General features: G+C 39.0%; 1 protein-coding gene across 1 annotated transcript; it reads right to left on the bottom strand.

Annotated features, from left to right (window-relative positions):
- Nucleotides 1-367: 367 nt before the first annotated feature.
- Nucleotides 368-11,882, bottom strand: LOC129543305 (chorionic somatomammotropin hormone 2-like). The gene is made up of 5 exons (XM_055406398.2): nt 11,828-11,882; nt 5,713-5,894; nt 3,406-3,513; nt 1,179-1,358; nt 368-550 (listed from the first exon to the last, which is right to left on the bottom strand). The coding sequence occupies exons 1-5, from the start codon at nt 11,880-11,882 to the stop codon at nt 368-370; spliced, it is 708 nt and encodes a 235-aa protein (XP_055262373.2).
- Between the last annotated feature and the right edge of the window lie 1,196 nt (nt 11,883-13,078).

The raw sequence follows: 13,078 nt of genomic DNA on the forward strand, positions 1-13,078 counted from the left end.
TTGGTAGCATGACCAGAACCATGAACAATTGTCTAATTCTTTGATTATAATAACTTGACCCAGAATAATTGGCTGTGATTCTTAAGTAATCGTTAATGGTCTTTGTAATGCCTGCTTCTGCTATTTGTGACTAATTTTAATAGGAGCTTCATTCTCTCTTTGAGTTTCTATTAAATGAAGATAAGAAATGTTAATAAAATGCCCTCTTAGATTTTGACATCTCTACAGAGTCTGTGTTTATTTTTTTTAAGAGAAAACCCATTTCACAGAGCATGCTTTAAGAAGTTGAAATTTCAAAGACGCTTGGTATGGGTAGATCATTATTACCACTTCAAAGCTGGATGGGATGGATGTGGATTTAGCATGTTTAGGGGACTCGGTACCACAGAATCTTGATGTACATGTCAACTTTTAGTGAATCCCTGCGCAGGCAATAGAACAGGTTATAAAATTCAGAATGACGCCTGTCTTCATCGCTGGACGTCAGGGATGAGAGTCCTGACCAGGTAGTGCGAGTATCGTGCATCTTCTGCAAGACTGGAACAATACTCTGAATACCCAAAAGATAATAACTTCTTATGTGTTTTATTAGTATTTCCTTATCTTTTTTGCCTCTAATTATCAAATTAAGATTTGGGGAAGACATATGAATATAAAACTCTCTAGATATGAATTTTGGAGCCAGCCTATGAGAAAACTATCAGGAATCTAAAAACTAGGAACATAACTCAAGTTGTGTTTTAACTTTCTCTTTTCTTCCTGCCCACCCGCATCCTTTGATTTGAGGAGAACTGAGAAAGAAGACAAGTGAAACTTCAATAGCAGATGGCCTGGGATACTTTGAAGAAAATGCTGATCTTGGAAATTCTGTTCTCTAGTCTCTGACTCTTGAAAACATTGCAACCACCTGTGCCCAGGAAGAGGCAAGTTTTTGGTGGAATTGTGTGTAATGCAGGGAAGGCTGCACATGTCAAAAGCTGCAGTGAAATGCTGATTCCTTTACAGTAAAATCTATCACTATGAATGACTAGGCTCCTGCTTTATGTAGTAGCAGTCTAGAATATAGAAGTCATGAACTTTTTCCTACAAAATTAGATATTTCCAAACTTCTTATGCATTACAGAGGTGACCTCTTTCATTCATGAACAAACCAAGAAAACCCTCTGCAGGATGCTTACCTTGCTGAATTGATCCTGTATGAATTCTTGAAGTTTGTCTGAAATATTCTTCATCTCTATGATGCGTAATAGGATAGCCACTGAGACTCCTTTCAAATTCGGCACCTCGTTGGCTAGATAATACAAAGGGTTATTCCAGGCGTACAGTAATACGAGTGTCCACACAGTAAGGTCTTCATTCTAAGCAACCATAAGAAACAGTCTCATTAAAATAATCAGAATTCAGTGGTTTTGGTAACATGCGATCTTTATTCAGAGCAGCTCACCTAAAAAACTTTTGGTTATTCCAAGAGATTTTTGAAGGTAGCAAAAGTTGCAAAAGTATAAAATGTTAGCTATTACTTCACACTTCACTGAATTATTAAAAATCTAGGTTATTTTAGGAACTAATTCTCTGAGGCGTTCTAATTTATAACATGAAGAATTGTATTTATTCCTCTGAAATTCTACCACCACTCAATGAGTTCTTTTATGTTTGTATATTTGCGTGAGAGAAATCTAAGTATTTATGGCAAATCAGATGTGCCTGCAGCTCCTGACCCGGGAATGAGGGATTCTACCTGTGCCCACATCATTGTCACCCAGTGATTCATTTGTATTAATGTATCAGATGAGTCATTCGTATTGATTTTTGATCGGTAATTTGTTTTATGATATTACAACAAAGAGACAATGAAGAAGACATGACATTCCTAAAAAGGCCGTCTTTCCTCAGTTGATCCCAACACCAGCCCCCATGGTGATATCAGAAGAGTCTGATTTGTTGACATGTGTCCGGGAAGAAAATGGCACAGTGTTGTCTTTAGTAACAGCATCAGTGGGATTCACAGTGGAGGGATTTCCCCCCTAGTTCACTACTACTAGAAGAATTCAGCATGAAAATCCCCGGGGCTGAAGATCTCTAGTTAATGCGATATGCTTGATTTCTTTACAGCCATGAACTGTTTTACTGGTAAAGAACAGAGAACTGATTAGGATTAAATATAGTAATGCACATAAAGTGCTTAGTAAAATGTAAGGCCATGTAGTAACTTGCAATAAACTTTAAATTTAAGCTTAAATTTAACCCCTGCTCTTCTTCCTCTTTGACCTTTTTCCTTTACTTGATCATCCTCATTATTAATGAGCTTAACAGAGGAAAAGAATGCTGGTATCATTAAGAAAGTTGTAGAGAGAGAAGATAGTATTCTAAGGGGTGATGCATGTGAAAATATTTGAAATAATGTTAGTATGAAGGTTAATGCAGGAGATCAGAAAGGAGAGATTGTAACGGTGAAAATTTGGAGCTGCCATAAATGATTGAGGCTTGATATGTAAACTGTGTTGTCCTCAGAACAGAGGCAATTGTTGCAGCCATGAGAAGCAAAGCAATGTTTAATAGGCCATTGTGGCTGCTGCTGCTGCTAAGTCACTTCAGTCGTGTCCGACTCTGTGTGACCCCATAGACAGAAGCCCACCAGGCTCCCCTGTCCCTGGGATTCTCCAGGCAAGAACACTGGAGTGGGTTGCCATTTCCTTCTCCAATGCGTGAAAGTGGAAAGTGAAAAGTGAAAGCGAAGTCGCTCAGTCGTGTCTGACCCTTAGCGACCCCATGGACTGAAGCCTACCAGGCTCTTCCATCCATGGGATTTTCTAGGCAAGAGTACTGGAGTGGCTTGCCATTGCCTTCTCCGAGGCCATTGTGGGGAGACTTACAAATTAAGAATAAAGGTGACAGAGGAGTCATTGAGAATGACGAAGGAAGGAGGTGTCAGAGAAGTAGAAGCAGAATCAGGAGAGCCTTGAAAGGCAGACGCGAAGGTCAGGTGGTGCACTATAGGACTCCCACATACGAGTCACTAGGAATAGTGAGTACTCAAATCTGGGGTGTGTTTCTTACATGTTCATGAATTTTGCAATCTTATATTTTACACATGGAAGTTCTCATTCATTTCCTGTTTTCATACAGAATAATAGCTGCAATCCTGTGTCTATTGCATTGGTTGAACTAAAGTTGTCTGCATGGACAATTTATAGATCTGTTATTTATTTTGCTACGACAGATCTTTAGTCATACCTTGATTTCGCTCCTGCTTCATCAAATGCATAATATAATTTCTCTTCAATTGCTTACCGTTCCTCCACCTTTTTCTGCATGTACAGTTACCATTACTTCTAATAATCTGAAGTCTGGTAAGCTACATACTGTCTCATTTGATCTGGTAAAAAACCCAGGTGAAAGGCTCACATTCGTATGTAGGGCTATTTCTAGTTCTTCGGGAATATTGTAGGGATCGGTGTGGCAACTCTTGGTGGACCTGATATGGTACTGTTTTCCATGCGCATATTTTTCATCCTGAAAGTGATCAGGCAATGAGTTAGGGTTGTTGGGAATTCAGTAGATGAATCCATTACCAGAACATTTACATGTTTTATAGACGTGTAATTTTTTTAACAGGGGGACATCACAAAATTTGAAATTCATTCTTTTCCTACTTTTTCTATACATTGTCTCTATAAAAATGATTTTACATCTAACATTTCTAAGTTTAACCTTTTCCGTTATCTGTTTTATTATTATTATTTATTATTAATAATTTTTTTTACTATTTGAACCAAATATAGTACACATGTACCAATATTTGGTGCTTCCAAGGGGACAGTAGTGGTAAAGAATATTCTTGTCAATGCAGGAGTTATAAGAAGACTCAGGTTTTATACCTAGGTGAGGAGCATCCCTTGCAAGAGGCTTACAGTAGCATTCTCCAGGATTCTTGCCTGGTGAATCCTATGGAAAGAGGAGCCTGTTGGGCTACAGTCAGTAGGGTTGCAGAGTTACACAACTGAAGTGACTTAGAATGCATGCACGCACCTATATTTAACCATTTAATCTCTTGTTTACTGTAGGTTAGAGCCAATATATTCCCTTATAAGGAGTTATACAGTAATGACATTGACTTATCTCTGAATCCGCACACCAGAAAGCTTAGTGTTCATCCCTGGTGCAGAATACAATGTTGTTTATGGTGACAAAATGGTATGTCAGAAAAACATGGCATAAAGTTATAAGAAATACTAAGCAATGGACTGAGAATAATAAGAGTAGAAAAATCTAACTAACACATTGATAGACAAAAGTTAAACTTTATTGAAAGTTATGAACATTTAAAGAGATTACTTGGAAGAGTTGGAAAAAAAAATGGGCAGTCAAATATGGAGGATGAAACAAAAACTAGTGATAAAAAGAACTGCATGAATTTAGTGGAAACCTTTAGCTCTGCCTTTTATTAATTTCTGCTCTACCTCGGGCTCCTTGATTGATCTAAAAGAATTAACATACAACTTTCAAATACCTTCATCAGAAAAAGAATAACTGTTTCCAATCGTAAACTCCCCTTTACTGTAGCTCTAAAGTAATTCACTGCAAATCTTAAAACAATAATTTGTAACATTAAAAAAAAAAAAACAGTATTCATTTTTGTGACCGGCATTCAGCTTTGTTTAACATGTTCCATACACCCAGTTCACTGTAGAGCAGTTCTCATTTATTGGCTATTTACTCTGAGCCTGGAGAAGGAAGCCCAGAGAGGCAGTGAAGGACCAGAAAATCAACATGCTTCCTTTCCCCAGTCCCACCTAAAAGTGCTTTATGTCAGGTAGTATTATGAACTGAATGTGTGTTCTTTAAATTCATGTCTTAGAGCCCTAACTGCCAAAGTACTGTGTTTTGAAAAGCATTCCGACATTTTGGGATCCCATGGTCTATAGTCCACCAGACTCCAATGTCCATGGGATTTCTCAGGCAAGAATACTAGAGTGGCTTGCCATTCCTTTCTTCAGGGAATCTTCCAGATCCAGGGATAGAACCCAAGTCTCCCACATTGAGGGCAGATTCTTTACCATCTGAGCCAACAGTGAAGCCCATTAAGGTTAAATGAGCTCTTAGGGTGGAACACTGATCCAATAGGTTTAGTGTCTTCATGAAGCGGAACACCAGAGAGTTTTCTCCTTGTCTCTGCGTCTCTGCGTCTTTTCCTCTGTCTCTCTTCCCCACTGCCCACCCTGTGTGAGGACGCACGGAGAATCCAGCCTGGGAGGAAAGAATTCTTACCAGAACCTGACCTTGCTGGCACCCTGATCTGGGACTGCTAGCCCTTAGAACTGTGACGAAGTAAATTTCTGTTGTTTATTCCACTGAGTCTATTGTATTCTTCTATGGCATTCCTGACTGACAAATACAAAACCATTTATTTTGGAAATTTACAAAAGAAAATGAATGAAAAGAAATTGAAAAAGTTATTGCGCTTCTTAGGAATCTTTGAGATTTCACAAAACTGATCCTTTCTTTGATTTCCACATCTTATGAGCTGATGGCTTCTTTGACCTAGAGTCTGTGTTATTTAAGTTTGGCTGATGCAGCCTTCTTGTTTATAGGATAGTATAGCCCAGTCACGTAGGTGAAGTTCCCTTCTGGGAGCCTGGCCGGCTACAGTCCATGGGGTCGCAAGAGTTAGACACGACTTAGCAACTAAACCACCACCACGAGAGTACTTACAAACTCACTGAAAATTATTCTGGAAAGATTATGGAAGTCGTGGGAAAGCCTGTTGGCATCTGTAAACACATCTCTAAGGGATGTCAGGGAGGTGTCAGACACGTCAGGACCGCAGGATGGGCATAATTTGCCTTGACACAGGAGCAGATTTGACATGACCAGCAGCAGGAGCAGGCAGGACCCTGTTTAAATAAAAACATGAGCCATTCTGAGATGATTTAATCACCTGAGCTTATCAAATCCATCCTGTGGAGGGAAGCCTTCTCTTTCCCTGTTGTTCTGAGCAGGAGTTGGTGCTGTAGTGGCTGGGGTAGGGAAGAAAGAGCGCCTTCTGTGTAAATTTAGATGGATGATGATGTTTGCACAGATAGAGAGTTGGAGAAGTAGGTTACTCCCTGTATTCTTGTATTGCTCCCAGAAGTACTTCTGTGCTCTGCAGACATTTGGAACTTGATTCTGTACCAGAGTGTTTAGGCCATTCTTTTAAGACAGTTTCTTGGGACTCTGCAGACTCTGAGCAGTGAGGCCCTCTAGGAGGTTGCAATTTTTTCACTCTACGTTGACTAAGGCTTGCATTTTAGACACTGAAATGACAAGAAAAGTCCAGTTGATCTGTGTGGTTTACCGTCACGTGGGGTAGGAGTGAACACATGACTGACTGACCGCTACTATTGAGTACAGAGAGAACACTAAGAGAAAAAGGATACTGTACCTTGGATCTGCTAACTCACCTTAGTAACCCCATGCATGTCTTTGATACTTTCCCAAAAGCTTTAAAACATCTTAAAAATCTGTGTTTCACAGCAACCCTGTGAGATAGCCTTAACCTTCACTATGATCATCAAGTTGTGTTAATGAAGATGCGATGACTTGGAGAGGGCAAGTGATTTTCCCCAGGTCCCATTATTAGCAGATGCAGGTGACTGGGCTCCAATACACTATCTGTCCTGATGTCACATCACACATGCCTGTGGGCTCTCTGTCGGCATGTGTGTAACCAGGACCACATCAGGACCTGTGATAACTCTGCTTAAAGAGAAAAATACTTTGTCTCTGACTGCAAAGCATCAGTGACCCTAGAACACTGGTTTTATCCATTTGTTCTGCTCTGTCTATAAAACACTCACTGTTAAAGTCTTTGATCATTATCAGGGTGGGGGCCTGGTTCTACTGGCCTGCATTTCTTCTAGGCGGTACTGCCCCTTGTTTTGATACTATTGCTAATTTTCTGTGATTTCACTTCCTGCCTCATAAGCTTTGTCTTTCTCAATCGACTGTAACTTGAGTATTATTGTCTCTATGTTGGTATTACTATTTTATTTTATTTTGTTTATTTTAATTGAAGGCTAATTACTTTACAAAATTGTATTGGTTTTGCCATACATTAACAGGAATCAGCCATGGGTGTACATGTGCTCCGCATCCTGAAACCCATTCCACATTCCTCCCCATATCATCCCTCTGGGTCATCCCAGTGCACCAGCCCCAAGCATCCTGTATCATGCATTGAACCTGGACTGGCAATTCATTTCACATATGATAATATACATGTTTCAATGCCATTCTCCCAAATCATCCTGCCCTCACCCTCTCCCACATAGTCCAAAAGACTGTTCTATACATCTGTGTCTCTTTTGCTGTCTCGTATACAGGGTTATCATTATCAGCTTTCTAAATTCCATATATATGCGTTAGTATACTGTACTGGTGTTTTTCTTTCTGGCTTACTTCACTCTGTATAATAGGCTCCAGTTTCATCCACCTCATTAGAACTGATTCAAATGTATTCTTTTCAATGGCTGAGTAATACTCTATTGTGTATATGTACCACAGCTTTCTTATCTATTCGTCTGCAGATGGGCATATAGATTGCTTCCGTGTTCTGGCTATTATAAACAGTGCTGCGATGAACATTGGAGTACATGTGTCTCTTTCATTTCTAGCTTCCTCGGTGTGTATGCCCAGGAGTGCTATTGCTGGGTCGTATGGCAGTTCTATTTCCAGTTTTTTGAGGAATCTCCACACTGTTCTCCACAGTGGTTGTACTAGTTTGCATTCCCACCAACAGTGTAAGAGAGTTCCCTTTCCTCCGCACCCTCTCCAGCATTTATTGCTTGCAGACTTTTGGATAGCAGCCATTCTGACTGGCGTGAAATGGTACCTCATTGTGGTTTTGATTTGCATTTCTCTGATTATGAGTGATGTTGAGCATCTTTTCATGTGTTTGTTAGCCATCTGTATGTCTTCTTTGGAGAAATGTCTGTTTAGTTCTTTGGCCTATTTTTTGATTGGGTCATTCCAGGAAAATATCCTGGAATTGAATTATAGGAGTTGCTTGTATATTTTTGAGATTAATTCTTTGCTAGTTGCTTCATTTGCTATTTTTTCTCCAATTCTTAAGGCTCTCTTTTCACCTTGCTTATAGTTTCCTTTGCTGTGCAGAAGCTTTTAATTTTAATTAGGTCCCATTTGTTTTTTTGTTTTTCTTTTTGCTTTTATTTCCAATATTCTGGGAGGTCGGTCATGGAGGATCCTACTGTGATTTATGTTGGAGAGTTTTTTGCTTATGTTTTCCTCTAGGAGTTTTATAGTTTCTGGTCTTATGTTTAAATCTTTAATCCATTTTGTGTTTATTTTTGTGTATGGTGTTAGGAAGTGTTCTAGTTTCATTCTTTTACAAGTGGTTGACCAGTTTTCCCAGCACCACTTGTTAAAGAGATTGTCTTTTCTCCATTGAATATTCTTGCCTCCTTTGTCAAAGATAAGGTGTCCATAGGTGCATGGATTTATCTCTGGGCTTTTAATTTTGTTCCATTGATCTATATTTCTGTCTTTATGCCAGTACCATATTGTCTTGATGATTATGGCTTTGTGGTAGAGCCTGAAGTCCGGCAGATTGACTCCCCCAGTTCCATTCTTCTTTCTCAAGATTGATTTGGCTATTTGAGGTTTTTTGTATTTCCAAACAAATTGTGAAATTATTTGCTCTAGCTCTGTGAAAAATACCATTGGTAGCTTGATAGGGATTGCATTGAACCAATAAATTACTTTGGGTAATATATTCATTTTCACAATATTTATTCTTCCAATCCATGAACACGATGTATTTCTCAATCTATTAGTTTCCTCACCACTGATTTTTTTCACCAGTTTTTTATAGTGTTCTCTATATAGGTCTTTTGTTTCTTTAGGTAGATATATTCCTAAGTGTTTTATTCTTTTCGTTGCAACGGTGAATGGAATTGTTTCCTTAATTTCTCTATTTTCTCATTGTTAGTGAATAGGGATGCAAGGGATTTCACAAGGGATTCCCATAAGGATAACAGCTGATCTTTCAATAGAAACTCATCAGGCCAGGAGGGAATGGCAGGGCATACTTAAAGTGTTGAAAGAAAATAACCTACTGTACCCAGAAAGGATCTCATTCAAAAATGAAGGAGAAATCAAAAGCTTTACAGACAAACAAAAGCTGAGAGAATTCAGCATCACCAAACCAGCTCTCTAACAAATGTTAAAGGACCTTCTCTAGACAGGAAACAGAGAAAGAGTGTATAAACTCGAACCCCATACAAGAAAGTAAATGGCAACGGGATCATACTTATCAATAATCACCTTAAATGTAAACGGGTTGAATGCTCCAACCAAAAGACAAAGACGGGCTGAATGGATACAAAAACAAGACCCCTATATATGTTGTCTACAAGAGACCCACCTCGAAATGAGGGACACATACAGACTGAAAGTGAAGGGCTGGAAAAAGATATTCCACACAAATAGAGACCAAAAGAAAGCAGGAGTAGCAATACTCAAATCAGATAAAATAGACTTTAAAACAAAGGCTGTGAAAAGAGACAAAGAAGGACACTACATAATGATCAAAGGATCAATCCAAGAAGAAGGTATAATAAGTATAAATATATATGCACCCAACATAGGAGCACCGCAATATGTGAGACAAATGCTAACAAGTATGAAAGGGGAAAACAACAATAACACAATAATAGTGGGAAACTTTAATACCCCACCCACACCTATGGATAGATTAACTAAACAGAAAATTAACAAGGAAATACAAACGTTAAATGGTACAATAGACCAGTTAGACCTAATTGACATCTATGGGACATTTCACCCCCCAAAAATGAATTTCACCTTTTTCTCAAGCGCACAAGGACCATTCTCAAGGATAGATCACATCCTGGGCCATAAATCTAGCCTTGGTAAATTAAAAAAAATTGAAATCATTCCAAGCATCTTTTCTGACCACAATGCAGTAAGATTAGATCTCAATTACAGGAGAAAAACTATTAAAAATTTCAACATATGGAGGCTGAACAACATGCTGCTGAATAACCAACAAATCTTAAAAGAAATCGAAAAAGAAATCAAAATATGCATAGAAATGAATGAAAATGAAAAGAAGTTCTAAAAGGGAAGTTTAAAGTAATACAAATCCTACCTCTAGAAGCACATTGAATCAACCACTTAACTTTACATATCTTTAACTCTTTTGATATTTCTCTTATCAATGTCTTTAAAGTTTTCTATAAAATCTTTCAACACCTTGCTTAAGTTTATTTCTAAGTGTTCTATCTTTTTGTGATGCAATAGTAAATGGGATTGTTTTCTTTATTCCACTTTCTGATAGTTCGTTGTAGCTATATAGGTAGGCAACTGAGTTTCGTATATTGGAATATAGTAAACATAATGTACGCTACATCTTTAAAGAATAGACATTTTCCCACAAATAGGACATATAAATAATCAAGAGGGATATAACAAGATGTTCAGTGTAACTAATAGTCAAAGGAAATGCAGATTAAAAGCACAAGAGGTATCACCTCATACATGTCTGAATGGCTAGTACCAAAAATGTAAGAAATGACAAATGTTATTGAGGACGTGGAGAAAAAGGGGTGCTTATGCAATGTTGGTAGGGATGTATAACAAGGCAACTCCTGAAGAAAAATACGGAGGAGGTTCCTCAAGAAATTTAAAAGAGAACTGTTATGTGATTCATTATCCCACTTCTGAATATATATTCAAAGGAAATGAAATCATTGTCTCAAAGAGAGATCTGTATTCCCAAGTTCATTGCAGCATTATTCACAGTAGCTTTGGTATAGGAACAACCTGAGTATCCTTCAACAGGTGAATGGATTAAAACAATGTGATATGACATATATAGGTAAATATTATTTAGCCATTAGAAAAAGAAAGATATCCTTCCATTTGTGGCAACATGGATGAAACTGGAGAGCATTAATGTAAGTGACCTAAGTCTGAATAAGACAAATACAATATGATCTCAATTATAAGGAATCTCAGAAGAAAAAATAAAAAGATGGAACTCAGAGTAGAAAAATGATTGCCAAAGACTGGAGGGTAGGAAAAATAGGGAGAGATTTTTAAAGGTTACATATTTTCATGTATAAAATTTAATAAGGTCTAAGGTTCTAATATTTGAGCTATGTGATCTAATGATTGGATTTAGTCATGAGATTGAACAAGTTCTTGGAGTAGGGTTATGGACAGGGAGGCCTGTGTTGCTGCAGTCCATGGGGTCACAAAGAGTGGAACATGACTGAATGACTGACTTAAATGAAGAGAGTGGAACTCACCTGTGTTCTCCTCAGAAAGCAAAAGTTAAACATGTGTGGTGATGACAATGTTACTTAATATAAAGGGAAACTCATTTCTAATATATGCACAAATGGGGGTGGACAAGATGATGGACGGGTAGATGGAAGTGGGGTACACCTCTCTCCACCGATGCGTCTAGAATGTCTAAAGATGAAGAAGTTCTCACAGAAGACCAGGTGAACATTGGCAGGACTCCCTGAATACTGAGAAGGAATATCCGGATCCATACAGAGCTCAGTAGAACAAAGGAAACAGGGGACAAGGAGGAAGGGAAAAGAAGGAGCAGAGCAAGTGGGACCAGCCTGCACTCGGGGGAGAGGGAGATGAAGCGCAGGGGAGAGAGCCCCGCGTCCATGGCCGTCCACTGGGATGGGGGAGTCATTTGAAGCGGTTGGGGAGTGAACTAACTAATCTGTGACAGTCTGAACGGAGAGAGAACCATAGAGACAAGCCATGCTGCAGCCTTTCATACCTCGGACAGAGTTGTAAGTCCACTGGTGTCCACGGGAGCTGGGAGCTAGAGCCATGGGGATTGCAGAATGATCCCAGGGTTAGGACTCCTGTTGACTGTGGGAAGTCAGCCCGATGGGATGGGATGGAGGAAATCTGCTGCATGGAATGCTTCTTAAGGAAAGCCATGAGGTCATAAAAGTAGGCTTCAACTGCCTGTGGAGTAAAGATATCTCTTTCTCCATGCTGGTACCTGTAGGTTGAGCAATAGAGAAAGACTTCAGTGAGGGTGGTCCTTGAGTGCCTGATGCACTAAGCAATGGAGAATTTTGAATGTCTATATGCCCTACCCTACCCTATCCTCTTTTCTGTCTAAATTTTGGGTTTTAGCATCATAATATTTTAATGAACTTATGTTTCTTCTGGAAGAATTTCTGGTTTAAAAATTAAGCTAATTCCTTACATCTGGCTCGTTCTCTGTGTTTCTAGAAACATTGAGAACCTGCCTTCCTCTCAAGGCAATACTGCCCTTTACTTTATTACCATCGCTGACTTCCCTTACTTTCACTTCTTGCATAATATATTCTATGTCTTTCACTATTCTCTATAAATTTACTAGTATGTGTCCCTTTTTTTGATATTAATATTTATAAGAAATTATTAATGGATGCAGTCAAGAATCAAAAGGACTGCAGTTACAACAGTAGTAATAAATTACCCCCAAATTGTAATCCACAGTCCATTTTAAAGGAGATCAATCCTGGGTGTTCATTGGAAGGATGATGCTAAAGCTGAAACTCCAATACTTTGGCCACCTCATGCAAAGAGTTGACTCAATGGAAAAGACTCTGATGCTGGGAAGGGTTGGGGGCGGGAGGAAAAGGGGACGACCGAGAATGAGATGGCTGGATGGCATCACCAACTCTGTGGACATGAGTTTGGGTGAACTCCGGGAGTTGGTGATGGACAGGGAGGCCTGGTGTGCTGTGATTCATTGGGTCGCGGAGAGTTGGACACAACTGAGCGACTGAACTGAACTGAACTGAATGCTCCTATTTAAAACTGATGTTCTATCTATATTATTGAGTTCTCTTAACTCATTTTCCTTACTAGGTGGCTCAATTTTGAAATGAAATATGGAAAACAATGAAGGGGTAAACTCTGGAAATTACCTTCCTTTGGATATGCCTCATTGGTAAACATGCAAATATTAGTATTTCCCCCACCCCCAGTGGGACTGTCTTAGTACATATCATAGCTCACTGTGGGGCGA

Source organism: Moschus berezovskii, chromosome 23 (assembly GCF_049115385.1).
Source record: "Moschus berezovskii isolate FMDL1 chromosome 23, NW_MosBer_1.0, whole genome shotgun sequence".
NCBI classification, from domain to species: Eukaryota; Metazoa; Chordata; class Mammalia; order Artiodactyla; family Moschidae; genus Moschus; species Moschus berezovskii.

Excerpts from the sequence above, each read along its gene's own strand:
- LOC129543305 (XM_055406398.2), bottom strand. The coding sequence starts at position 11,882 with ATGGCTCTAGCTCCCAGCTCCCGTGGACACCAGTGGACTTACAACTCT. Across the intron at positions 3,514-5,712 it reads GAATAATTTTCAGTGAGTTT|GATGAAAAATATGCGCATGG; the intron begins GTAAGTACTCTC and ends GATCACTTTCAG. Across the intron at positions 1,359-3,405 it reads AAATAGCCCTACATACGAAT|AATGAAGACCTTACTGTGTG; the intron begins GTGAGCCTTTCA and ends ATGGTTGCTTAG.